The sequence below is a fragment of the Hippoglossus stenolepis genome, chromosome 20, assembly GCF_022539355.2.
Source record: "Hippoglossus stenolepis isolate QCI-W04-F060 chromosome 20, HSTE1.2, whole genome shotgun sequence".
NCBI classification, from domain to species: domain Eukaryota; kingdom Metazoa; phylum Chordata; class Actinopteri; order Pleuronectiformes; family Pleuronectidae; genus Hippoglossus; species Hippoglossus stenolepis.
The window spans coordinates 9,038,087-9,063,762 of NC_061502.1; the positions used below are offsets into that span (position 1 = coordinate 9,038,087).

Consider the following 25,676-nt stretch of genomic DNA (forward strand, 5'->3'; position numbering starts at 1 on the left):
CTCTAACGTCGCCACGGTGACAACAAACAACAACAACAACTTGTACTGATAAACAAAAACACACGTCCGCCATGTGTGTTGATTTGAGCTGCGTGTGCACATATATTACAGAGGCATCGATGAGTTTCCGATGTCGATTAGTCGCGTCTGCTCATTGCGAAGATTACCGAGCTACGTCTGACGTCACCAGAAGGGAACTCCGTTTAAGGCAGTTCGATTCCCACAGAATATGAATATTGTAAATGTATCCCCCTGACTTCAGGCAATGTCAATAAAGTTAAGATTTGTATTTTTTTAAATGACATACTTTATTTTCTGTATTCATTTCATAACATTTAGTGATATATCGCAGTAATGATAGTGTTGTAGATCCTCAGAGATCAGACTTAAATGGAGCAGTGGTCCAAACTATTCCATCTGTAATCCCAAACCATAAACTAACATGATTCACTTGTGCTGTGTAAATACAGGATTGCTCATATTCTGATTCAGCTACTTTTCCAAATGTTTTCTCTTCCTCCACTGAACAGGAAACGACCTTCTGAGGAACCGTGAGATGTGAAGGGTCATCCAGGTCATGGCATCTTCGGACGTTGTACAGAGAGAGGTCTGAGAAGTCAGATTTACCGTTAGCCTCAGTGTACCCTCATGTTCGGACTCCATCGTTGATTACAAGGCCGAAACACTTGATGACGCTATGGTGCACAACTCAAGTTATGTCCCCTAACATCTGCTGGTGGCCACTAACACTTGCTAACATCTAATTGTTGTTGGTAACCTGAATTGTGCAGAAGACCTTCAGACGTACAAGGGGTATTCAACATCTTGTCGTTTATTCTAAAAAAACTGATGTTTTCTCTTCCTCCACCTAACTGTAAATGCTCTTCTGAGGAACTGCGAGGAAGGGTGTCTGTGAAGAGTCATCCAGGTCATGGTATCTTCAGACTTTGTAAAGTGAAAGTAGGCAACTGGACTTGCTTGTGTTTCTTAAAGCCGTCAGAACCGAAGATGTATTTTTGGACGAGAGGTGAATCGTCTTTAAGGAGCACAGTTGCCTATGTTCACTTGTACAAGCTCTGCAAATGTAATGAAGGGAATTGATTTTTATTACACTTCAAACAATCAAAATAATCTACTCCATGAGTATTGACAAGCTTTAATGTGCCACAACTGAGCTGCAGCAGATATATGAAACAACAGTTTGTTAATTTATCGCACTGACTGCAACATGAACCCAGAGCTGTAGATCGGAGATGATGAACTCAGCTAAGGCGACACAGACATTGTCCAAGTGCATGTTATGTTTTAAATGGACCAAACAAGTGCATAAGCTAATGTAGTTCGTAAATGTATAGTGCAGTCATATCTGAATCTTTTTCTACCACAATATTCAGAGGTTCAGGCACATGTATGTACTGTACAGCCCTGGCGTTATTGTTTCACATAATATCATCATCATCGTGACTCATAGCCCACAGTTTCAATTCATGTCCACATTTCACTAAATGCTCCCATACAAAGTGCAAAGGTCTTAAAGTCGGCTTCGAATATGACCAACAAAAAAGGTTTATTGTGTAGAGAGAGACTGAAGCGTGCAGTTTGCAACAGTAGGAATTCCCACTGTGCAGTAAGTGGAACCCCTGAACGGGTCTGCCCTACGGATGATGCGGTTTCATTGACACAAAGATTCACTCATTCATAGCCAGCTGGACTTTTCCTCCTCAAATTTAAGTGGGTCGATGAAAGGCTTGTCGATGGATTTGATCATCAGTTCGCCGCAGTACACGCACTCGGACGCAATGATGTCGTCAATGTCTGATTTTATCTGCTCCCGGCTCGTGCCCGCATTGCCCTTTCCCAGGCTGGAAGTGTCACCCTCGTCCTTGGTCGCCGCGCGCTGGCGAGACTTGGACGTTTGCGTGGTTGCGGACAGCTTTTTCTGAAGCTCCTCCAGGCGACCCTGCTTGTAGGTCGACATATGAGGAGTCACTTCCTAGAAAGGGGGAAGGGGGGAAAAAAAGAAGCATATAGGGATTATTACTACACTGGGCGTGTTCAGAAATGTTTGAGTGAAGTTGAGTGATTTTCTATAAAATGGTTACCTGGAAGAGGCAGTCATAGTGGAACATGTGTCCACACAAGAATAGATAGAACTGCCTGTTGAGCAACGGGAAGTCACAGGCAGCACATTTCTCTTGGGAATCAACCACACCATATTTGTTCCTCATTTCTTGGATGTCTTCTCTTATTCGCTTGGCGCTTTCCGTAGCCTCCTCCATTTCCTGCTTCAGCTCCTCGATGTGCTGGTTGTACTCCTGCAGGGAGCTGCAGATGGCCTCCTGGGAAAACGATGAATAGAACAACATGACGTACAGTGCTCACTGTCCTTAAAACATACAAGAGTAACTACTCTGTTACAAACCTTAAAGTGGTCAATGGTGACAAAGTCCGGGAAGAAGGGCAGGATGTCTTCGATCTTCAGCAGGTCGCAGCTGGACAGGCAGTTCATGGCCTTCTTCACGTCTTTCTCCTCTTGGACAACGTGCCGGGCGATCTTCAGCCAAAGCTTTTTCCTCAGTTCCTCGTCATCCTCAGGCAGGTCAGCGCATGACTTGGCCAGGTCTACATCAACCTATGGGTGAAAAAATACATAATTATCTAAGGTAGTGGCATTGAAACATGTTTCAATATCTAAGTTTAAAGGAATTTGGAATTATAAACACACATTTGCATCATTTGTGATTATCTATTTAGATGCATTGATCACTCACTTGTAAAGCGAGATCCACTGCCTCCTCATACAGTTCCATAATCCTATAAACCAGGACACAGGCGCGGAGGTAGCCATGTTCAGCGCACAACCTGAGAGCATACTTCAGGTCATAGTGTATCTCTGAGGCGTGTTTACCTGCCTGCTCCAGGTACGCCAGCAGAGAGTCCGGCTTGTACTTGGCATAGAGCGACAGCAGGTAGTTGTGGATCGCCTCCTCTGTCACATTGAGCTCGTAGACGCAGAACTCCATGTAGCGAATGGTTTCACTGATCTGCTGGGTGCTGCCCATCTGGCTGTAGTTCATAAGGGCCGGGATGAGTTTCTTTGGCTCCAGCTTCTTGCCCATCTGGATCCACGCGTCGACCACTTTTTTGGGAATGTGCTGCATGAGGACGGGGGAGAACTTGTAAAAGAGCTTCTCGTCACAGTGCTTGGAGAGCACGTCCAGAGCGGCGCTGTAGTCATCGTGTTGGCAGTAGTGGGAAATCACCCTCTCGTAGTCCTGCATGACGACGGAGAAGTAAACCATGTCGTCCACGTTGCCGTGGCTGGCCAGCAGGTCATAGATGGTGCTGCGGTTGTTGAACAGGCACTCCTTGTGCTTGGAGCAGCTGAGGAAGTTGCGGAACTCATCACGGGTCTCCTGGAAGATGATGCTGTTACCGTCACTCTCCAGCTGGCCGAGACTGTTCAGATAGAGCTCTGCTAGCCAGGTGACCAGCAAGGTGATCTGCGTTCTCTCACTCTGTTTCAAGTTATTTAGTTTCTTCAGTAAGAACTCCTTCAAGGCTTCCTCTTGTTTGGCTTCGATGAACTTGAGCGCTATTTCCTCAAAGTAGTTCTGTGTCAGTGCATAGCACTTGGCGCTCTCCAGGTATCGCTTATTCTGGAAGCAGTGCTCAGCCTCCTTCGCCAGTACCATGTCCATGCACTCAGGTCGGTCACGGCAGTACTCCTTGGCCAGATCAAATTTATTCATGCTCATGTACATCTGCCAGACGTCCCTGGCCTCGCGCTGGATGTGATAGCGGAAGACTGCCCGCTCGGTGTAGATCCACACCAACCCACCAACTGGGTCCTTAATCATCCTCTTGAGGGCGCCAAATTTATCTGGGAACACATCCTCGTAAACAACCTGTCCATTCAGAGTGCAGATGGCCTTGACTCGGTCATGGAGCAACAACAGGAAGTGGAACTGTGTCAGCACAATGGAGATGGGCTTCTTGAGAGTAAGGTCAATGTCCGGGGTGTAGTCCCATACCTGATTGATTGCGAGGGAGAAAAATAAAGGAGAAATATGTGAAATGAGGGTAGAACTAAACATTATTGAAACACCTGAAGATTGTCCCACGCACACAGATATTTACCTGCACATCACTTAGCAGGGAATCAGGCCTCACATAGTCCAGCTGACCATAAAGAACTCCATTACCCATCATCCAGGCAAACGCCTTGGGGGAAGTGCGCAGCTTCGAGGTGTAGAACGTGATCTCGCTGTAGCCCATGTTGGCCGGGAACTCCTGGAAACTGGGCAGCAGGTCCTGGTTCTGGTTGAAGATGGAGCTGAAGCCCAGCTGCTCTGACCCCTCGGGTATCTTACCCACAAACTGGAACAGGCGTTTGCGTGTGGTGGCGATGATGAAGTACTTGTTCTCCAGGCCGCGCTCCACCTCCAGGCAGCAGATGGGTGCTGGCTTCCCATCCTCCTCCAGAGAGTGGACCTGTCTCAAGATAACATGATATTGTTCAGGATAGGAAAAAAATGCAGATCGGTATATTCTACCGTTTGGATTACCAACCAAACAGTATCACCAAACATAATATCTTCACTTTTATGGTAAAATAGTGCTTTCTCAGATAATCAGCCATTCTCTGACCTGTCTGAAGTACTGGTCTGGATTGGTGTTGAACAGGCTGCCCTCGCTTGCGGATATCTCAGCCTCAAAGATGATGCCTTGACCGGTGCCAACCAGGATGGGTCCCGTGCTGGTCTCGTTGCCCAGCAGCTTGTTCCAGCCAACGCTCTCAATGAGGTGGCCTCTCCAGCGGGACAGACTGCGCACCTTCTGCGTGTTCCTGTTGAGGTACAGACACTCACTGGTGCTCAGGCTGATCAGCACATGGGAGCCTGCCGTGGGAAAGTATGGAGGAGGTTGTTAATAAGTCATAAGCATGACACCATCAGAGTAATGTAATGAATAATGCAGTAGTAGCAGAGAGCCTGGGCCACCAGTGCTGCTGTATTCTCTGAAACCACATTCAGACCTGGTATAAACATCCGCCCTGAGTAATCAAATAACTAGTTGTCAGCACTAAGTTCTGGTCTGAATCGTCTTGAGATCTGATCACTCAAACCACATTCAGAGGTGGTCTGGGAAACATTGGATCACATTGTTTTTGCCTTGTGAATGCAAATGCATCTTTGGCCACATATGGGGGATCAGCTGACGTCTCTGACCCACAACAGTTTCACTAGGAATCAAACATATTTTTAACGATTCTCTGTGTCCATGAGTTGATTTGTTCACTCCTCTCTCCCTGCTGCTCTCTCTTTCACTTGCCCTGACACACAGATTAACACATAGACAACGAACACGTCTGAAAACTCAAACTGGGTCAAAACAACATAATTTGATCTAGACAAACAGAAATGAGACACTTGATTATCTGCATATAGAGCAGGGAAGTGACATACGATCACAAGTGGTTACAGGAGACACATTCACTTGTAATAGGTCATCTCAGCACGGATAATAGGTCTGAATAGGACCTGAGGCATTTTTGCTTGATCGGGTAAAGATGATATGCATATAATAATTCAGCATTATCCCAGGCACAAGTTTAATGGGTGGTAATATTAAAAATGATGTGTATTTGAGTTCTAACAGAATACCCAGAGATGAACATTATGCTGTTCTACTCCTCTAATTATAAGAGCAGTGTTTTAAAGGAAAATCTGAATAAGCAATCGTGTCTTTTTTCACCTGTGGGGTCCAGGAACAGTTTGTGCACTTTGCTGTCGTCTTTCCTTCCCAATTCGATCTGATTAGGCTGATCTGGCTTGGCCAAGTCAATCCTGCACAGGAGAGAACGTGGAAAACATTAGTATCACTAATGGCAACTCTCTTCCAGGCTTCAACAAACAACAATGACTACAAATGAGCACTAATCGCAGTGAGGAGCAGCCATTAACTCTAAGAGTAATCCAGTCAGAACCATGTTGCTTGCTAAGTGTTATTTGCCTCAGCAGGGTGTCCTTCCCCAGACTCATGCACAGCTGATTGTTGCAGACTGCAAGATGGTTTATCTTCTCCGGGGGTGTGAAGTCGATCCTCTGCTTGTTGAATATCGGCTTCTCTTCCTCCAGTCTCACGTTCACAAAGCCTGGCGTGAGGGAACAAGCTTGTTATGAGTGTTATCGAGTCTTTCAACAAAATGGCGTCTGAGTTTTAAAGATTTATCAGCGTTTATAATCCGGAAATGGGTCCCTGTATGCATTTGATGAGCCTGGAGCATCTCGACCCACCTGAGTGCGTTATCCCGATGTTGGCACTTGACAGGCGGCTGTGCTGCTGCGCACTCTGCCTCGTGTTCTGCGAGTCCTCGTACTCGTCGAGAATTGAAGCCATGGTTGAATCTTCACCTTATTTCTACACCTTTAAATAAAGTCGTCTCCAGATGAAAAATCGGGGCAGAAGACGAGTCAGTTCTAAGACGACATAGCGAAACTAGCTAGCTAGCTTAGCACTGTTTACTTCCGTCCAGGGCTCACCAGCGCATTTCCTGTCGCCGCATCCGTCTGCGGTGACCAGGGAGATGTCGACTAGATGTGACACTGCAACATAAACAGGAGAATACTTTAGTTTTCACTCATTCAGTCCATCTTAACAGTTAGCTTAGCTTCCGACTGCACAGCACAGGGTGGACTCCAACTGTCAGGTGACACTAGGAATCATGTGATCACATTTGGTGTAGTGCCCGTCTCTGACACTGGGGGGCGACGGTCACCCAACTCTAGAGCAAGGACCGGAAACAATCATTTAAAATAATATTAATGATAATGATATTTTAATTTATATAGAACTTCTCAAAACAAAGTCACAAAGTGCTTCAGAAATAAAATATATAGTAAGTAAGAATACACGAAAATAACTAATGAAAATAGTCATAAAGAATAAATAAATTACATGAAAAAATTCTTTGAAAATAATAGAAATGTAACTCAACTACATTCAATTCAATAAGAAAAATGTATTAACTGAAAAATAGATTCATTGGATTCAATTACATTGAAGTCAATAAAAAATAATAAAATAAAAGGAAAATTGAAAACTTGAAAGTGGAATTAACGTTCAATTAAATACAATTTTTAGAATTTTATTCTTCTTTGTTGTTGTTGTTCTCTTTATTAAACAAGGACAATGCACAAAAACATTAATCTCAAAATGAGAAGAGATGATTTATAGCAGATTTAGCTATCAGCTGACAGACCTCGGGCAGGTACACACTAAATCTAAAACACACCAAATACAAAAACATTCAACCACATATACATACAACACCATCACAGCAGTCTGTCACATTTGTATTATAAGAACTAAAGTTTAGTGCATGGTCCCTCTCTCTCTCTCTCTCTCTCTCTCTCTCTCTCTCTCTATATATATATATATATATATATATCTATCTATCTATCTATCTATCTATCTATCTATCTATCTATCCACCTTTTGGAAAGTCAGGGAACTTTTTATGTGTGTGTGTGTGTGTGTGTGTGTGTGTGTGTGTGTTGTGTGTGTGTGTGTGTGTGTGCGTGTGTGTGTGCATTCGTGTGCGTGTGTGTGTGTGTGTGTGCATTCGTGTGTGTGTGCATTCGTGTGCGTGTGTGTGTGTGTGTGGGCGCGTCTATGTAAATCTGCACCTGTGTGAGCACCACCCCTCTCCTCCTCACCTCCCTCCCGGCTCATGTCTCCAGTCAGTCCCAGCAGAGCAGAGGCTAAGGCCGGAGGAATGTCAGACACCGAGCGCACAGCTGATCCTCACTCACACACACTCATCTGAAACAGAAGGAGCAGCGGAGCCTGAGGTCTGAAGTTGTTGGTTTCTTTCTGTTCGTGTGCGGCTCGACATGCCACCTCACATGGATTACTTCGACCACGAGTCCCGAGTCCCCTCCGCCTGCGGGCTGACCCGGGAGGACGAGCTGGAGCCCGGCGCCATCAGCTGCATGCTGGTCGGGGACGGAGCCGTGGGCAAGACGAGCATGATCGTCAGCTACACCTCCAATGGTTACCCCACAGAGTACAAGCAGACTGGGTTCGACGTCTTCTCCGGTGAGTGGTCCCAACTCTCACATCGTGCACCACCAGTACAAGTACAAGTTTATTATTACTGGGTAATAACAGAGTGCTGGTGTTCTGTGTTGGATCATCATCTGTATTATGAATTCATGAGCTGTGATGTGTGGCTGTTGAATACAAATTAATGCAACATTTTAAATTAGTAATATTATAAAGTATTTTATTATGAAAAGACTTTCTGATATTGATATCTGCCAATACCAGACTATCATATGAAAACGTTTAGAATTCAAATAGAATGTTGTCTTAATCAAAGTGAACTAAATTTGAATTGTCCCTGATTTCCAACAGGTCAGGTCCAAGTGGAAGGATCACCGGTCAAAGTTCAGCTTCTGGACACTGCTGGACAGGTAAGACAAATGAACCATCATTATAATAAATAAGGTAACACTATGTACGTATATAGGCTGGGACCCGGCCATGAAGAGCCTTAAAAGTAATTATTCAAATTTAAAAATCAATCCTAAAACAAACTGTGAAAATGTCAAATGTAAAAACAATGTAACAACCATATATCTCTTAGTTCTAGTTAATAACCCAAGAAGAAATTATGTAGACAGGTACCACCTTTTTTATTTCTATTTTTTAAGAATGAGAATATCTCAAGTGAACATTTATCGGTTAGACATCACCATTGTTAATTTGAAATACAGTTTCGTGCAATGTTCGATGAGATGAAACTACGAAGCTGGAAATGGTGTCACACGGTTGCTTAATCCAACATGTGACTCAGCAACCAGCTTTCACCATCCATCAACATTTGAATGGATGCTCGTTTTAATGAGTCAGTGACTCTTCCCATTTCTCGATTCTGTCTGTTCATGGTTTGCTTGACACTTACTCATGTTCTCTGCTTTGATCCGTTCAGGAGGAGTTTGATGAGTTCAGAGCTCTGTCCTACGCCCACGCGGACGTCTTCCTCCTGTGCTTCAGCATGGTCAACCCCACCTCGTTTCACAACATCACCAAGAAATGGGTCTCGGTGATCCGGGCTCACAACCAATCCGCGCCCATCATCCTTGTCGGGACCCAGTCGGACCTCCTACTGGACGTGAACGTCCTCATCAACCTGGACAGATCTAACGTCAAGCCCGTCCTGAGCTCCAGGGCCAGAAGCATGGCGGAGAAGATCAGGGCCTCGGACTACATTGAGTGCTCGTCTCTCACACAAAAGAACTTGAAGGAGGCCTTTGATGCGGCCATCTTTGCCGCCATTAAGAACAAAACTCGCAAGAGCAAGAAGAGGAGGTTTTCCGACAGGCGCACCAAAGCGTTCTCCAGGTGCAGCTGGAAGAAGTTCTTCTGCTTCATCTGAACTCTGTTATCTGTTAACCCTGTGGGTTATGGACTACAATTGAACTTATTTAAGTGTTTCACTTTCACTTGATGTTACAGGTACCACTTGTGGTAGTTTAACTTCTTGTCCTTGCAAGATATTTGGCTTCTTTTACACTGGGATGCCAAATGGTGCAAAACACAACAAATCATGGGCACAATGAGCATTGGAAACAAATATCAGTTGAGACGGCAGAGAGGATTCTGGGTCTGGTTTCATCCTCCTATAAGTTTTCAGGACAGCAGAAATATTTACATTATATTCATGTTAGTGTTCCAGACCAACAGAAGAACATCATCTGCATATTAAATGAGTGTATGTATGCTTCCATGTGTGTTAAAGGGAAAAGGGGCTGTGAAATGGGACTTGAGAGGAAGTGAATATATCAAGTGAACTCACTCAAGACCATCATGTAAATGCTATGAATTTGCATGATGAGCTTCGCCACCGACCCCGACCTCTTAATTCAAGCGAGAGAGAAACAGAAAGTGTCGGCTCCGTGTTTGAGCAGAAGGGCGTTAGCCGCCTCTGTTGTATTCTTACTGTCTGGTTGCACCAGCTTATTTATATGCAGCAGCTGCAAGTTCAGGTTGCAGAGCGAGGTGCCACATTCTTACCTGTGTGTGAAAGCTCTCCCGGCTGGTTTTGGGAGGGTGTTCTCTGGCCTTTGAGTCAAACAACTGACAATCCTGCCACCCCAATCGGAGTTTTATCAACTCTTGATGTGACAAATATATTTCCTTTGTGTGGATCCTCTGATTTGGCCCAGGAACTCTTGTGTGTTGTGAAAGGTTTGCGCGGGAGCAGTAACCTGTGGCTTTTTGTTCCCGGCTCTCATCAATCTGCATCTGTAAAAGCAAGCCCTGCAGGAGTCCACCCTGCAGATCCTCCCACCACCTCCACCAGCCTCTTTGTTTATATGCTCAATACACTCCTTATCTCCTGAATAGCCCAGTGTGTACCGAGTGTGAGGATGCTAAACAGCCTCTGTGTTAATGTAAGCGTAGGCCACGCACTTTTTAAAAAGAAAAGGCTTTGTGCTTGTGACAAATGTGCAAAAAGAAAATCTTATATTGCAATGTAGTGTAATGATGTCTGGTGAATATACAAGTGTATATATACGACAAGGCTTAACTATGCTTCTTGTGGAAGTCATTTTGATTGTTTTGTAAAAACAGTTCATTTTTCATGTTTATGTTTATGAAATATTCACAAACACATGGATTTTAAATGCATTTGTCTGCGCCATAAACTCTGTTTGTCAACTTCTGTATCACTGTCCATCTCCCTCTCTAACCTGTTTGTCTTCTTTTTTTTTACATGTCGGAGTGATGCAAATAAATGAAGTGCAAATACAGCTCCTTTGTTATGTATATTATTTTTAGAACAGCATGTGCTCGACAGTCATAATCACTTCTCACATCTGATAGTAGCAGCTACTTTACATTCAGGGAAGAGCTTTCAAAAAGAGACACCAAAACTATTGGAAAAGCAACAAGCACCGTTCTCTGCAGGGAGTCTGAGTAATCCTCACCACCACTCCAGGTAGTTTTCCTGAAGCGGCTCCCGGTCCAAGGATATGATAAGTAACCTCAGGCCTCCAGCCGTGCCGTGGGTCGACCAATTCTAATGCAATCCACATGACTTGCTGATTGGGTCTGGCAGTGCCATACTGTGACTGATTGCTGTGTCTGGTTTTGCCTTTTTTTAAAAAAAAGGGCTTGGAGACAGTCAGAGCCGAGGGATTGAGTCAGATTCACTTCTTGAGAAAAAGCAGCTGCATGGTGCTGGTTTATAACGCTAGCGGCATATAGGCACATTGCTCCATAATAAAGTTTTACAGCATCGGGGGCTTTTAAAAACAGATTTGGAGTCAGATGGAGAAAAATGGGACGGAGGGTTCTTTGCATGACAGCGAGACGCATAATAACAGAGCATCGAGGGCTGCTGTGGACCCGGCAGCTCTGCAGTGCATTTGTTCTGGGCAGGGTGGATGAGTCACAGATGAGCGAGAGGCTTAAAAACACACCCTGATACATCAGCAATCTGTTTGCCATTAGTCGGTGAGCTCTCCATCATACTGTCACGTGTCAGGGTTCTGTTTGAACGGCTGTTATCAATGGGTTAAAGCAGGACATCCTGCGTCTCAGCCTGGCGACCTTGTATGGAGAGGTCACGGAGAGGAGCTGGTGTTTTGTCATCTGACAGTACTGAGACAAGTGGACTCGTGATGAACTTTGATTTGACTCTGAGGGACCGGTCATGGCCGTTTGGAAAGCTCGACCCACAACCATTCTAACAGGGAGGAAAGTCAAAGGTTAACAAGAAAATAAAAGTTGCTCTAGTCAATATCTTTAATTTATTCTTAACAATGGATAAAATGATTATGTCTAAAAGAGCTCAAAGAGGATTATCACTGGGCTCTGCAATTTCCCTCAGTTTCACCAAGTTGTTTGGGTTTTACGGCCAGTAACATAACTCAAAGCCCTAAAAACCCATTACTACCTTCTCAATACTAAATAACAGACAAAGTTAGCAGTTAGCTGGTGGACATACCAGAGCAGGTAGTTGCTAAAGAGTGATGACATCTCCCTCAGGAGTTGGTGGAGACCAAAGCAGAGACAAAATGCCCCCAAATGACCAGTAATGTATTCCCATGACTGTTGGATACACAAATAAGCCGATGTTTGCTCACATGTTTCCCATAAAAGCTTAACAAGGTGACAAGTTCACTGTTGCGTTTGCAGCTCCTTGCGTTGCTCCCAAGTGGTCGAAAAGGTCCAAATGAAACACAAGTAGACACAAGTTTCTTAACACCAGGTTAGGAAAGCAAACTTAAAATGTCCATTCAAGGTTTAGACCAACTTCCTGGTTCAGCTACGACTTCCTGGTTCAGTGATGACCACTTCTTGTGTCCTCACTTTTCCTTTGTACTTCCTTTTAAATTGCTGAGCTAATCTGGACATAAACCATTGCTCTGTTCACATGACTGATCGTCTAACTGCTCGTGTTTCTTACCCCAACATACTTTGCAGCAAAGTCGTTATGTTCCCAGATTTTAGTAATTATTTACTGATAGACATTTGGGGCAGATTAAGACCAGTGGTAATAAACTATGAATATCAAAGGAAATCAAAGGAATGCTGTTTTGCTGATATGTAATGGATGTTCAGTTTTGTGTGAGGTGACATGACGGCCAGGAGCACTATGGTTATTAACATCTTGAAAGGTAAAGCAGCTGAGGGTCAACACAGGCCACGACGCTCCTTGGACGAACACACGTCTTATTTATGAGTCCGCAGCACCAAAACTGTTTTTCACTCCTTCATTCATTCAAAGGCAAAACATAGATAGTTTGCAAAGTTCTTCTTTTTAATGCAGAAAAAAATCATATATTGAAAACATTATTCAACAGTATTGAATGGATGTGGTCACACACTCACACATGATGCAAACACAACACAGACACTCACACAGGCTTTGCAGTCATAGTGCACTCATTGAGCAATCGCGAAGTCCATGTCAGACAGGTTTTAGGTTCCCAGGAGTTCAATGAAGTGTTTTTTCTTGTTACATCGTTTCCTCCTCCTCCTCTGCTTCTCTTCCCATGGTTAGTCATCTTATTTTTCTCATCTCCACACTCACGGCCGGTCCTCCTCCCAGGATCCCCTGCGTTGTAGCGATTGTGTCAGGAGTAGTCAACCTGCTCTTCCTCTGGCTCTGGGCCAGTTTCACTCTTGCTGGGTTTCACTGTAGTCACAGATTGGCAAGGAGGCCTGGGAATCAGCAGGTGCACCGACAGGTCTGCCTCGACAGGGACAAAGCCGATTGGCTCACTGCTGCTGCTCCTGGGTCATCTAAATTGGCAGTTTGAACTGTTATGCTGTTGGGGAGACTTGGCACCACGCACAGTGTCCTTATTTTACAACGTTTTTACATTGTTGTTATTGTCGTTTTTGCACTTTTTCAGGTTGAGGTTGTGTTTCTGAGAATCATGACAGATGCGTGTGACATTAGGAGTGTGCAGCACTGGGCAAAATTTAGTTGTAAGCAAAAAATAAAAAATAAAACTGAAAATGTTTTTTTTTTTTGTCGTTTACAGACGAGTAACTTAATATTTTCACCAGCACACTATTGTTTTTTTGTATTTAGTTTCATCCTGCCTATCATTTACTATGTCCCAAGTAGTTATATGGTTCATTAGCATAAGAAAAGCCGACCTGTCACTCACGTTAACTGTTCACATCCATTATATGTGTGAAAACATAAACTGTCAGTTTCGGTGTCAAGCACAGCCAGTGAGAATCGGCCCAGTTCCTGACTGCGACTGTGCCTGGAGGCAGCAACGACTATTTCTGTCCCCACAGAGCTGTTGTTCGCCTACCTGAGTTTGCTGGGCTTGTCATTCATGCAGTTGAGTAATATACTGTACAGTGAGGCTGATATGCAAACAACCTCCAACATTTGCAAACAAAGTCGGCATCTGCAGACGATCCAGATCCTTCCGCTTCCCTTTTCAATAAAAGACCCTGTAATGTCTGTGCCCGAGGTTTTGAAATACATCTGAGCCCCTCGCAGCATTATCAGATGCAGCTCTATTACACAGTGCGTTGTGAGTTTGAGCTTTAATCTTAATCTTCAGTCGTCGGGGGGGACATAATGAGTTCACAGTGGCCATCAGTGAGCACACATGATCAAAGAAGTGCGGCTCTAAAGTACATGCAGCCTTTGAGACGGGACAGCCGAAGAGCACATGCGGCTCTCGGGGGGGAATGACTGTTGCATTAGCACTTCAATTAGGCCTCGTTTCAGGTCTCATTATGACCCAAAGACAGGATGGACACTGTGAACTCTTCACAGCTCGGGACACAGAGGACACTAAGGCTGTGAGAAAGTACTTCAATCAGCTGGTGTGTGTGTGTGCAGTTTCGAGGAGAAATTATACCGTGACTCCTTTAGTTGACTGACTTGATCACAGTACAGGGATTGGCCATGTGACCGCAACAAAGGACACACACAATACAACATGCAATACAGTTGCAGCAAAATACCAACCTCACACATACTCATGTATAAGTGCATGTGTAGGCTCAATCATTGCACTGAATAAATGTGACCAATAATGATCATACTGCAAAAACGTTCAAATTGTACATATTTAACGTCCATTGTGTACTTATCTTTTTCTATTGTTTAGGATATTTATATACTGTTCCCTATTTTTATATTTTATATGTATGCTTTTGCAAAAACATACCACAGCAAACCCCTTATATGTGTAAACCTACTTGGCAATAAACCCTGATTCGGATCCCGATTGTGATTTGGTAATATCACCTCAATTGAATCTTATTGTAAAATCTCGACTTCGCTCACGACTTGTTCACACGGCAGTTTGATGTGGCTGTTAACTGCGCTCAGCCCTCTGAATGTCCGAGTTCGCCTCCGTGATGAAAGACAGCCAGACGGAATTCTCTCTGAGTGGTGGTTTACTCACTGAAGGTGTCACAATCTTATCAACACACTGTCCTCTCTGCAGGACACATCTGCCAACGTATTGTCTCTGTGATCACCGGCAAACGACGGCATTATCTGACCAGAACAGAGAGCGGGAGTGATCTGAACGTCAGATCACGACACCTTCTCCCTGATTTGATTTCAAAGGGCCATCGTCTATCTGTCCTGAAGGGTTTAGTTGAGGGGGGGTTGTACATCAGTCATCGTTATCAAGTGGGAGATACACATTGGTTGTGGATTAAAACAGCCCCAAAAAGTGTCTTTGATTATGTAACCAAGAGTTTATCTTCCCAATCAACTCCCTCGTGACTGTCTTTTAGTGGAGAGAATTTAGCAGCACATGGTGTGTGACCTGTTCGCAAGATAATGGGAGGAATTTCTACTGATTCGGATTGTTTGTTTATCTGCCGAGAATTGAATCAGGGATTTCTACCCAATAAAAATCCAATGAATAGTGATTAGAAAAAAAGTACTTTGGCCTAGAGCATTAAAAGAAAGACTCAACAACATAATAACCTTTGCCAACAAGGTTATAGTTTCACCCCTGTCTGTGTGTTTGTTGTTTTTCGTAACAAGATTACGCAAAACACACCGGACAGTTTATGCAAAACCTTAGTGGAAGGATGTGGTATTGTTCAGAGAAGAACCCAGTACATTTTGGTGCAGATCCTGATCAGGGGCAGACCCAGAAAATGTCTATCTCTGTTTTTAAATTTGAATTTTATTCATTTTTTTGTTGACATTATCAACATTTCCCCAGGGAATAATTCATGGATCTTGAATCTAAGGGGACTGTTGGGCCTTGGCAGAGGTACGCGCTCTACTGAGTCCTATCCTATGCTGATCTTTCCAATGTTATTTCCCATTGTGCTGTAACAACAAAGGCAAAGTATTGTGGCACTGAAAGATTTAGTTTGGTTTCATGCTTTTTTTAATCAAGCTGCATCTTAATCTGTGGCTGAGCCGCAGAAGAGATGGCGCGATGGACCGCGGGGCCGCTTAAATATGACTGAACGTGTTTGTGTTGAAAAGTGACAGTTAACTATGTTTAGAAGGGAACACTGGCTCTCATTTGCATATGGGAAATGTGGGATTTGATTGGAGGCGAATCTGTGCATAGGGTGTGTCCACGTCTGGGAATCAAGGGGGTGAGGTGTTCTCACAGTGGCACTGAGGGATGAAGAGAGAGAGAGGGGAAGGGGGGGGGGAGTGTTGTGACATCTGTACAACACACATTGGTGGCAGTGAAGCAAGCGTGTGGTGCAAGTCAACACAACTCTTCATGTACTGTGTGCCGCTGGTGCACACGTACAGATACGCACGCACGGTATCCGCATACACACAAGACAGACAACAGTGGTGATGTGATAGAAACGACAAAAACAATGTATGTGAGTGTGCAATCAGACATGGATGACTATTTGCCAGCACACAATGAAAGGGTTAATGACAATACGTATTGTTTGCTTCGCTCGGATGTACGAGGGAACTATAAGTTTTGTCTGAACACGTTCAGCAGAGAGTGACTGGTTGCCGTCCGATTACTCACAGCAGAGAAAATCGGCTTAGTCAGGACTGTTTGTGTCACCACCATCCAAGGAGTGTGCCTCTGTGATGGGGGATCGTGTTGTTCATAGGAATCAGGATTTCTGAACGTCAGCGTGAAAGTGATGGTTCACCCAAAAATGAAAATTCACTCATCATCTCCTCACCACTATGCCGATGGAGGGGTGGGTGAAGTGTTAAAAAACATAAGTTGCCTCCATACTGCTCCTGTGGTGTCATCCAAGTGTCCGTAACCCCCCCTGAAATTAAAATTCTACTTGATTTAAGGCTAAAAACATGGTATAAATGCTGCGGTTTCGAGTCAAATTTGAATTTCTGTGTTTATGGACACTTTGATGACACCACAGGAGCACTATGGAGGCATTATGTGTTAATGTTTATAGGTAAATGGTCACCATTTATTTTATATATGATTTGTCTACAACACTATTTACCCCTGAAACTCTAAAAGTGTTTTGTGGTCTCAAACACTTCACCCACCCCTCCACCGGCAAAGTGGTGAGTAGATAATGAGTGAATTCTCATTTTTGGGTGAACTATCCCTTTAAAACACAATGAGCCATCATCATTGGGATAACATACAATACAATACGCAGTAAGCAGCATTTATGTTGTATTAACCTTCAGTTCATTGAGAATATTTTAAATCTGTTTTTAATTACTTGCTTAAAAATGTTCTATAAATAGTTGTAGCTTTGAAACATGAAAGAATGAAGCTGGTTGCTGTGTTAGAGATACGAATTAGGACTTGAAATCTTGAAACATTTCATGATTTTCAGTAAAATACTACTCTTGCAACAATGATTTTATTTTTGTACAACAGTACGATTCATCAACGTTGAGAAGCTTGTGTGTTTTGTAACTACTAGATACACATAGCTGCTAAATTAATATATTTGAGTAAAATGTATAAATATTTTTCTCGGAAAAGTGCTAAAGTCGTAGTAGCATAAAATTGAAATTATTCCAGTAAATGACAAGCACACAGCACAGAGTACTTGGTGTACTGAAGAACTTTCCACCACTAGTGTGTCATGAATCCATGATGCAACAGAAACTTGCCTCGGGGCTTCCCAAGAGTCCGATCATGAGACAACATCATCCTGCAGGATGCACTTACATTTTCACACATTCACATTCTAATACATTTTATTTATGTTTACAGAGAATGTGGCCTTTACCATTGATATGAAGAATTTCTAGGAATATAGTTTTACATAGATATTGTCATTTTCATGTCAAACTAAGATTTTTGGGGGATGTTTCCTCTGAATCGAAGGCAAAGTTCTACTATTCAGTCTGCAAAATTTTGGTTTTGCAGACTGTGTGGCACTGGTTGCTGTGTTCCCGCCTTTCATTTGAAGTGTGATATCTAATCCTCTTTCACTCGTCCTGTTCCTCATCTGTTCCATGTGACGTCATTTCACATGCAATTGGCATGTGCTAACCATGGGGGTATTTCCGAACAAGTGACATAACAACTCTAATATGTGCATCTCTGCGACATCAGATTACAGAGCAGGCCAACGAATGCATGACACACATACAGTATAGTATCTGCACATACCTGTCTATTATCATGCAGGTAAGAGCACTGTCATTACGTCAGCAGCCGGGAGTCTAGGGGGAGTTTCTGTTGTTGGAATGATTCATAATCACAAGTAACACAAAATTAAAGATGAGGATGACGACAATACACATTAAATGACATCAGCAGAGTCACAACAGTTGACCGGTTTGTTTGTGGTCGGCTTCTTCTTCATGATTTGACACTGAAACAAACTCTCCATGAAATCAAAGAGCCTCTATTAAAGTGGGACTTATTTACTGAGGGCCCTTTTTTTGAATGTATTCCCTTATATGTAAACAACTTGATTTCTGACTCAGACACTGGTAATGAACCCTGGTGAGTAACACACCCACACACATGCGCACACAGACACACTCAAACGGAGGGATAATCAAATATGATAATTCCAGATCAATAAAAGCATCATTGTCACTGTTAAAATATTTGAATATGGCAGTTTAGAGCGGCCTTCACACACACACACATACACAGAGCGAGAGAGAGAGAGAGAGAGAGAGAGAGAGAGAGAGAGAGAGAGAGACAATGGCTGGGCTCTTTTCTATCGAGACACACATAGAAACGGATGTGTGTTTGCAGGCAGCTCTCTGCTGTCAGCTCCCTGACAGACCTGTAGAGCAGGCTCCCTGCTCTCTTATCTGCTGCCAGCTGGTCAGACAAGAAGTTCGTCTCACTTACCTCACATCTACCAGGTGACGCTGCACGGGCGTGGCCTGAGAAGGCAGTTTCCATTTGTTCAATTCTACTTAAATCTGCATTCAAACCAATTGGCAGATTGGAAAACTAAGAAGGAGGCTCGGTCACCAACAACAGTATCTCAAAGTTTCAATGAGCAGCAGCAGCAGTAGCAGGCAGTTAGCTGGATTAGGTGATAAAAGCCTTGAGTAAATACATTTTGACAGTGACTCCTGTCAGAGGACAGAAAGAAGGCAGCTCTGGACTTTCCTCCCCGGGAGGGAAACTGGTTTCTGAGCAAATAAGAGCAAGTCTTCCTCTGCAGAAAAAAGTGGTTGCAGAAGAAAAAGCAGTAAAAGGTCACTGCCTTTAGTTTGGAGGTTGACAGATTACCTAAGTAAACAAGTCTTTGAACATATATTGATGTATTACCACCAAAAAATGTAACTGCCTGTGGCTCAAAGACCCTCGATTGAACAAAGAGGGGTCAGGAGGGGATTTTAAAATGACAAATGGTTTTATATCTTGGACTTTTTTGATCTATAAAGCAGCTGCAGTGCTCAGTCAGTGGATCATGTTACTATAAAGGTTCCGCGGAGGTTCATAAATGCTCCTTTGTGCCGAGACCGGTTCTGCAATGCCACCCAGCAGACCAGGCTTATCCTCCGACCTGCAGCTCAGCCTTATCTGTTCTTCTGTGGTCATCAAACATGCAACAGTCACTTTGTAGTACAACCTCTGCTGTTATTTCACTACATCTGTTGCTACTTTACTGTGAACGCCGCTGTTTTAATCATCCTGCGGATGACTTGTCACAACTGTATCTGCACATTGGCCATAAAGTGTTTGCAGTGCTGAATCTATTTTGCATCATTCTGGTTTGCACTGCAATCATACACTGCAGTTCATATCCTATCTACCCTGTGTCTTTTTGACTGCATACTTATATGTTGTGTACTTGTATGTTTACGTATAAGTTCACACTGTTGAACTTCTGTTTTCTGTATAGTTGCACATCTGTTGGTATCATTATACATTAGTTCAGCTAGTGAAAAGGAACAGACATGTCCGTTTTCATTATCTTGTTTTTTTTTTTACACCCAAATCTTTTATATTTTATTGTCTTTATTCTATAGATGCTTTTTAGTATAGTCTGCTTTCTCTTGAATTGATTAGGCTGCACTGGTGGGTCCACTCTGGATTCACATCATAAACAAAGAGACAGAAAGGTGATCAGGTACATTTTGGGCGTTAGGAAGAGGAACAATAAGCTTCTGCAGTTAGAGTCCCCAAGGTAATCTCTAATGACAAGCCGCCAGGGTAAACTGATAGGGAACCACACATTATCGCTTGCCTCACATGTAAAAAATATATAGATTTTCCCCATTAACTATAAAGAAAAATTTGTACCTTTCCAAGCCCTCAAAAGGAGAAAATATCTATCATGTGAATATGCAAATACAGGTGTCCTGTTCTGCAGGAAAATACACTTCCATGAAAGACCACACAACACTGTGTACATGTGCGTACACATTACGACAGGTAAAAAAAAAAAACTCTGACGTTAGCAGAGAGGCAGGGAGATTCAAATCCAAACAGACATCGAGTTACACCTGCCTGTTGGGGCCGGTAGGTAGAGCGGATAGACAAACAATGTTGAAAACAATAAGCATGACGCTTTCTTCCTCGAACGCCTGTGAGCCAGGAACCCGGTACACAAGAGCAACAGCACAAAGACACAACACTGCATACGATTAGGCCTGTTTGAAAACAAATTCTGCTTTAAATGTTCATTTCTCTAAACTTTACTGGTGTATTTACATATTTTCCAGACAACCAGAAGTTACTGACGCCCGATAAGAAATAATACCCGTAGGAGCCATGAATGTAGTCACTTGGAATTTATATTTCTAGTAGTGTTATTAGATTTCTGATGGTCTGGTATGGTTATTTGTTGTTGTTTTTATATAATAATGTATATAATGTAATAATAATGTTCAATATAAAGGACACACCAGCTCATTCATCGAGAGGGTGAATGGAACTCAACTCCATTTTTTGTTGACCGCACTTCGTGGATCGCTGAGATTATTTTGCATGTAATTCGTGCATGTTAAAAAGTTGTGGTGCTTTGTTTATCTTTTTTTTTGTCATTGTTAAAAGCCCATTTTGGACGTACTCAGCATCTCGGCAAATCTCTTTAATAGACAACTCAGGCCCGACTTCAACCGCTTAGTGACTCTTCTGTTTATTCCCTTAACTTCCCCTTTAAATCATCAAATTAGGTTTTTATGCTTAGATTTGTGTAAAGATTAAACAAAAATTATATGGCATGTTAATTAAAAAGGTGCTGAAAGGCTAGTTATATGTTATATGCCCTATTCCAGCGTTTATGCTGAGCTAACTGGCTGCTGGCATTAGCTTCATATTTAAAAGACAAACAACTGTGGTGTTGTATCCTACTGTCCGCAAGGGAGTAAATAAGTTTTCCAAAATGCGGAACTACAATGATTGAGTGTGTCGTCACGGTTTGTGTGTGAATGTGTGAGTGTGCACCGCAGGTGGTAAAGGGGCAACTCCCTTTAATCCCTCATCTCCCACTCAACCACGAGATTCTCACACCCTGAAAGCCATAAGCTGATTTCACACAGTCACCATTAAGATAATGGAGAAGTACGAGAAACAAACCCACATGTACTGTGCAATGAAAACCAGCAGGAAGAAGAGAGTCAACATGTGTTTGGTCAATTTGGTATCTTAAGTGAAAGACATCCGCAGATACAGTGGATATCACCGTATAGGCGGACCAAAAAGGATAATGTGGGAATAACCCTATTCTATAAAAGGATAATTAACAGTCTGCACCAATGACTGTCATTAATCTACACCTGAGGAAAGTCTCAGTGTTTTTGCAGGAACAATCCTTCACCCTACCTATGATTTACACAGGGGGGGGATTGCTGCTGGTTTATGGGGCCTATTCAGAGGCCCTGAGGTGTCACCCCCTGGTCACTCCCAGGTTCCCCCCACCCCCCCTTAACCTGGTTCCTGGCGATTTCGCACCTCCAGGAGGGACCATTATCCCGTCAGAGGGCCACTCTTCACAACAGAGTAAAGGCTTCGCCCCATTAAAATCACACCCTTCTGCTTGGTCTGTCGTCCCGTGGAGCACGGAGTTCACACACAGGTTTGACCTGGAGCTGCAGATGGTCGTGAGGCATTAGAGTGGATGGAAAAAAACAAGGCCTGTTGGGAAACACAGGCTAAGTGTCGGTGAAAACAAGCGCTCTGAACTTTGAACTGCAGGCAGTTTCAGTTTTCAGTCACACTGTTCTGAGTTACGACCGCAAGTCATTTTTGTGAGGAACGCTTTCTCATCTTGGCGAAAAACACTGAACACATAATCAGTGCAAGGTGTTTGTAATGAAAACTGTTTACACATGTACTTCACTCAGCTCTGCTAAGCTTCTGCTTCTTTGCTTAGGGGCCATTCATTGAAATTGACATTAGTTTCAAGTTAAAAACAAACTTTGTTCAAATCATCCCTGTGACAAATAAACAAGAAGGTTGCAATACAAAAACTAGTGCCCAGTGTGTTATTGTCATCCCTGTGCAACAACACTTATTCGGAAACTGATCCTACACGGGCCGCCATCGTCATTTGGTCTGTGCATTCGTCTCCAGTTTCATTTCTGAAAACAGGTCTGAAGATATCAGGTCACACGTGAGGAAACGGACGACTGTGGGAAACGTGACCAATTGTATCCGTAAGATAATGATGTAGTTATGAGGAAGTGAAAATACATCTGATGAGGAAGATGTGGGAGTTGCCTCTAAAAATATACTGTGCACACAGCACATCTGACATTATACATCTTATTCAATTCAGAAGCAGTATGTTTATGTAATTAACACTGGATAAACAAACACAAGGATAAACTAGCTGTTCAGCTTAAGTGCTTTGGTCAGAACTCAAACCAAAAACAAATGTTAGTTTGATAAATACTGTAATACAGTTTGATTTTGTTTTCTTTAGTCTCATTTACAGAGTAAATGAGCTGGAGTAAGTCCGCTGCTGCCCCCTACTGTGGAAGAAAAGTATAGCTTGACCAGTAACATATTCTAAGCCCCGCTGACAAAATATCCTCAGCTGCCATTGGCTCCATATGATAATAATAAGCAGAACAGCTATTGGATGGATTATTCAAATAGATTTTTATCAAAATATACAGTATGACAATGGTATGACAAAGGACAATTGTTAAATACAATTTCTTTTAATACAGTGTAGTTAAAAAGTTTGGCTCATTAGGTTAAGTTAGACTAGTGCTATTTGTACACAAGTTATTCAAGTAACTACACATTTAAGTACAATACAAAAAGGTTAAGACAAAAAAAGGAGAAAATACATAGAAAAATTACACTGTACATCAAATTAAATTAATATATACCTAGAAACTAAATTATGCTCACACTTTCTGCTTTCGTCCACTGAAAATAAAATGACTAGAGTGAAGAAACATTAAAAGTATGTTGTGCAGCCAGAAACTCTGCTGTTGTACAACTTGGGTGTCATCAGCATTTGGAAAGAATTTCTTGGCAGCTTCTGTAAACCTTCACCAAGCAGTTCAGTCGAGGCTTCGAACTCTGAAAGACGAAGGTCATTAGGAACAGGTTTCTCCTTCTATTAAATACCTCAACAGAGGAAGAAGAACTGAAACGCTGAAAGTAACTCGCCAAAAGCAAGTTTCTGTACACTGCTCAGTCATCCTCACCTGAAACAAAGGCACAACGCTGGACACTGCATTAGGTTCTGACGGGTCCTTCAACAGCACACAAAGGTAGTAGATGATTTGATGCTGAAATAAAAAAACATCAGACATCAATCCAACATTTAACAAACGCATAAACTGAAATAACTGCAGAATGATGAGACAATAATGATGTGATTAATAAAAGTTTGCCCCTAAAAAAATGCCCCTTATTCACCATGTAAATTGCTTCATTGATGACGATATCCTTGATCTTGCTCTTCTCGATGAAAGTGGTGGTTTCGCGGCCCGAGGCATAGTTGGAGGTTACCTGAATCCCCAAGGACCCGATGACGAGCAGGGACTCGTGGTCCACCTTCACTAAGTGGATGTGAAGCATCATACCCACCAGGGTGATGATGATCGCACTGGACAGCACAGCAGTGTTCTGCAAGAGAGGGAATTTCACTTGTTACAGCAAAGCAAAAAGTCAGAATGAGGTACAATGTACAGATCATTTAGAGTATGGTATCCAACAGAAATATCTTGGTGTGGTTTATCACAATCAAGATACCATATCAATGGGCACCTGAAGCTATTAAGAGATAAATAATACAGGTAATAAACAAATAATAAACAACAAGCTGCAAGGAGGCTGGTTGTAGGGGTGCTAAGGGGGCTGCATCATCCCCTATTGGCAGTGAACTGTGACTGCAAGGCCAAAAACTTAACCAGACAGCCCCATGTATATATTTTCTGCTATTTTTCCTTTTTGATTTATGAGTATTCAGTGTATTTAGACATCATTACATAGATTTTCTCTCAGCAACCGCCCTCCCAACTCTGACTTCCAGCAAGGCGATTGTCAAGCTAAAGTAATCTGTGCTGTATAATATGAACAAGTAGAAGTAATAAAACATGAAAGCTGGTATAAAAAAAAAAGGTTTAGAAAATTCTGAATTATATAATTTTCCAAATGCTAGCTGCATATCCATTAAAGGTCCAGAGTGTAAGATTTAGGTGAAAGGGATCTATTGGCAGAAATTTAATACAAAATAATACTAGTGATAATAAAGACTGCGTTTCATCTAAATTGTACGAATCGTTGTTTTCTTTACCGTAGAATGGGTGCTTTATATTTAAATCAGGAGCGGGTCCTCTCTATGGTGACGGCCATGTTTTTTACAGTAGCCAAGGTTTCCACAAGTTCTCTGTCATGTTTGAAAGGGGAGGGTGAAGCTGCAACATGCAACTTCACCACTAGATGTCACTAAACTCTACACACTGAACCTTTAAGATGTCAAAGCTTTGGTTTAAGTAACATGATCACAGTGATTACAATGAATAACAGGGGGTATTATGGGGTTCTGAGTCTGACCTCTGTGAAGAAGAACACGATGTATGCGACCAGCCACACGGAGCAGGTGTACACCAGCACCTTCCCGATGGACACTTTGGGGGAGCTGACGGTGAACTCCCTGCAGAAGCTGGAGTGGCTCTGACAGTCCAGAGAAATGGTCTTCCCACTGATGTCGGTGAAGACATCATCTTCCATAGTGAACGCGACAGACGCACAGGAGGAGAAACGCTGCTGGGATTGTCTGGGACACGGTCAGCTAGGCTAACCGGTTGGCGCTAAGCTAACGTTAGCTCCCGGCTGAAAGGTCAGAGGCGAGGTGGGGGTCAGACAGCGGTGTTTCCTTAGCGACAGCACAAGAGGACACGTGTGTGTGAGCTGAACGTCCTGTAAAATACTGAATAACAACACAAACCCGATGAAAGAACCGCGTGTTCACCGCACAAGTGCAAACACGTCTGTGACAAAACCAACACAAAACAACCTCCACGTTAGCTGCGCTTGTTTTAACTCACGGGGCTGCCCGGTTGAATACGGTTCAATCAAGTTGAATAAATAACAAGTTGCGATTTGTTTTTACCGGCAAACATGTGAATCCACACAAAAAGCAAATCTACAACCAAACCACATATGATCCAGTCGTTTTTATTAATGCACTGTCTAAATATGAAGTGCTGTCTCCGCCCACCCGAGGAAATATCGGTGTAAGCCGGGCTAAAAATGGAAACGTACCTCACAGCAGCTGGAAGGTTCAAA

General features: G+C 43.0%; 3 protein-coding genes across 3 annotated transcripts; 1 reads left to right on the forward strand and 2 right to left on the reverse strand.

Annotated features, from left to right (window-relative positions):
* Positions 1-1,140: 1,140 nt before the first annotated feature.
* Positions 1,141-6,739, reverse strand: vps18 (VPS18 core subunit of CORVET and HOPS complexes). Its single transcript, XM_035144414.2, has 9 exons — positions 6,300-6,739; positions 6,016-6,157; positions 5,758-5,849; positions 4,651-4,901; positions 4,141-4,494; positions 2,772-4,034; positions 2,423-2,632; positions 2,103-2,339; positions 1,141-1,993 (listed from the first exon to the last, which is right to left on the reverse strand). Exons 1-9 carry the CDS (start codon positions 6,400-6,402, stop codon positions 1,697-1,699), a joined length of 2,949 nt encoding a protein of 982 aa, XP_035000305.1. The 5' UTR covers positions 6,403-6,739; the 3' UTR covers positions 1,141-1,696.
* A 988-nt stretch (positions 6,740-7,727) lies between these two features.
* On the forward strand, positions 7,728-10,823 carry rhov (ras homolog family member V). The gene is made up of 3 exons (XM_035143303.2): positions 7,728-8,103; positions 8,422-8,480; positions 8,999-10,823. The coding sequence occupies exons 1-3, from the start codon at positions 7,899-7,901 to the stop codon at positions 9,443-9,445; spliced, it is 711 nt and encodes a 236-aa protein (XP_034999194.1). The 5' UTR covers positions 7,728-7,898; the 3' UTR covers positions 9,446-10,823.
* A 12,180-nt stretch (positions 10,824-23,003) lies between these two features.
* On the reverse strand, positions 23,004-25,575 carry pigh (phosphatidylinositol glycan anchor biosynthesis, class H). Its single transcript, XM_035144359.2, has 4 exons — positions 24,942-25,575; positions 23,802-24,011; positions 23,588-23,671; positions 23,004-23,459 (listed from the first exon to the last, which is right to left on the reverse strand). The coding sequence occupies exons 1-4, from the start codon at positions 25,116-25,118 to the stop codon at positions 23,388-23,390; spliced, it is 543 nt and encodes a 180-aa protein (XP_035000250.1). The 5' UTR covers positions 25,119-25,575; the 3' UTR covers positions 23,004-23,387.
* Between the last annotated feature and the right edge of the window lie 101 nt (positions 25,576-25,676).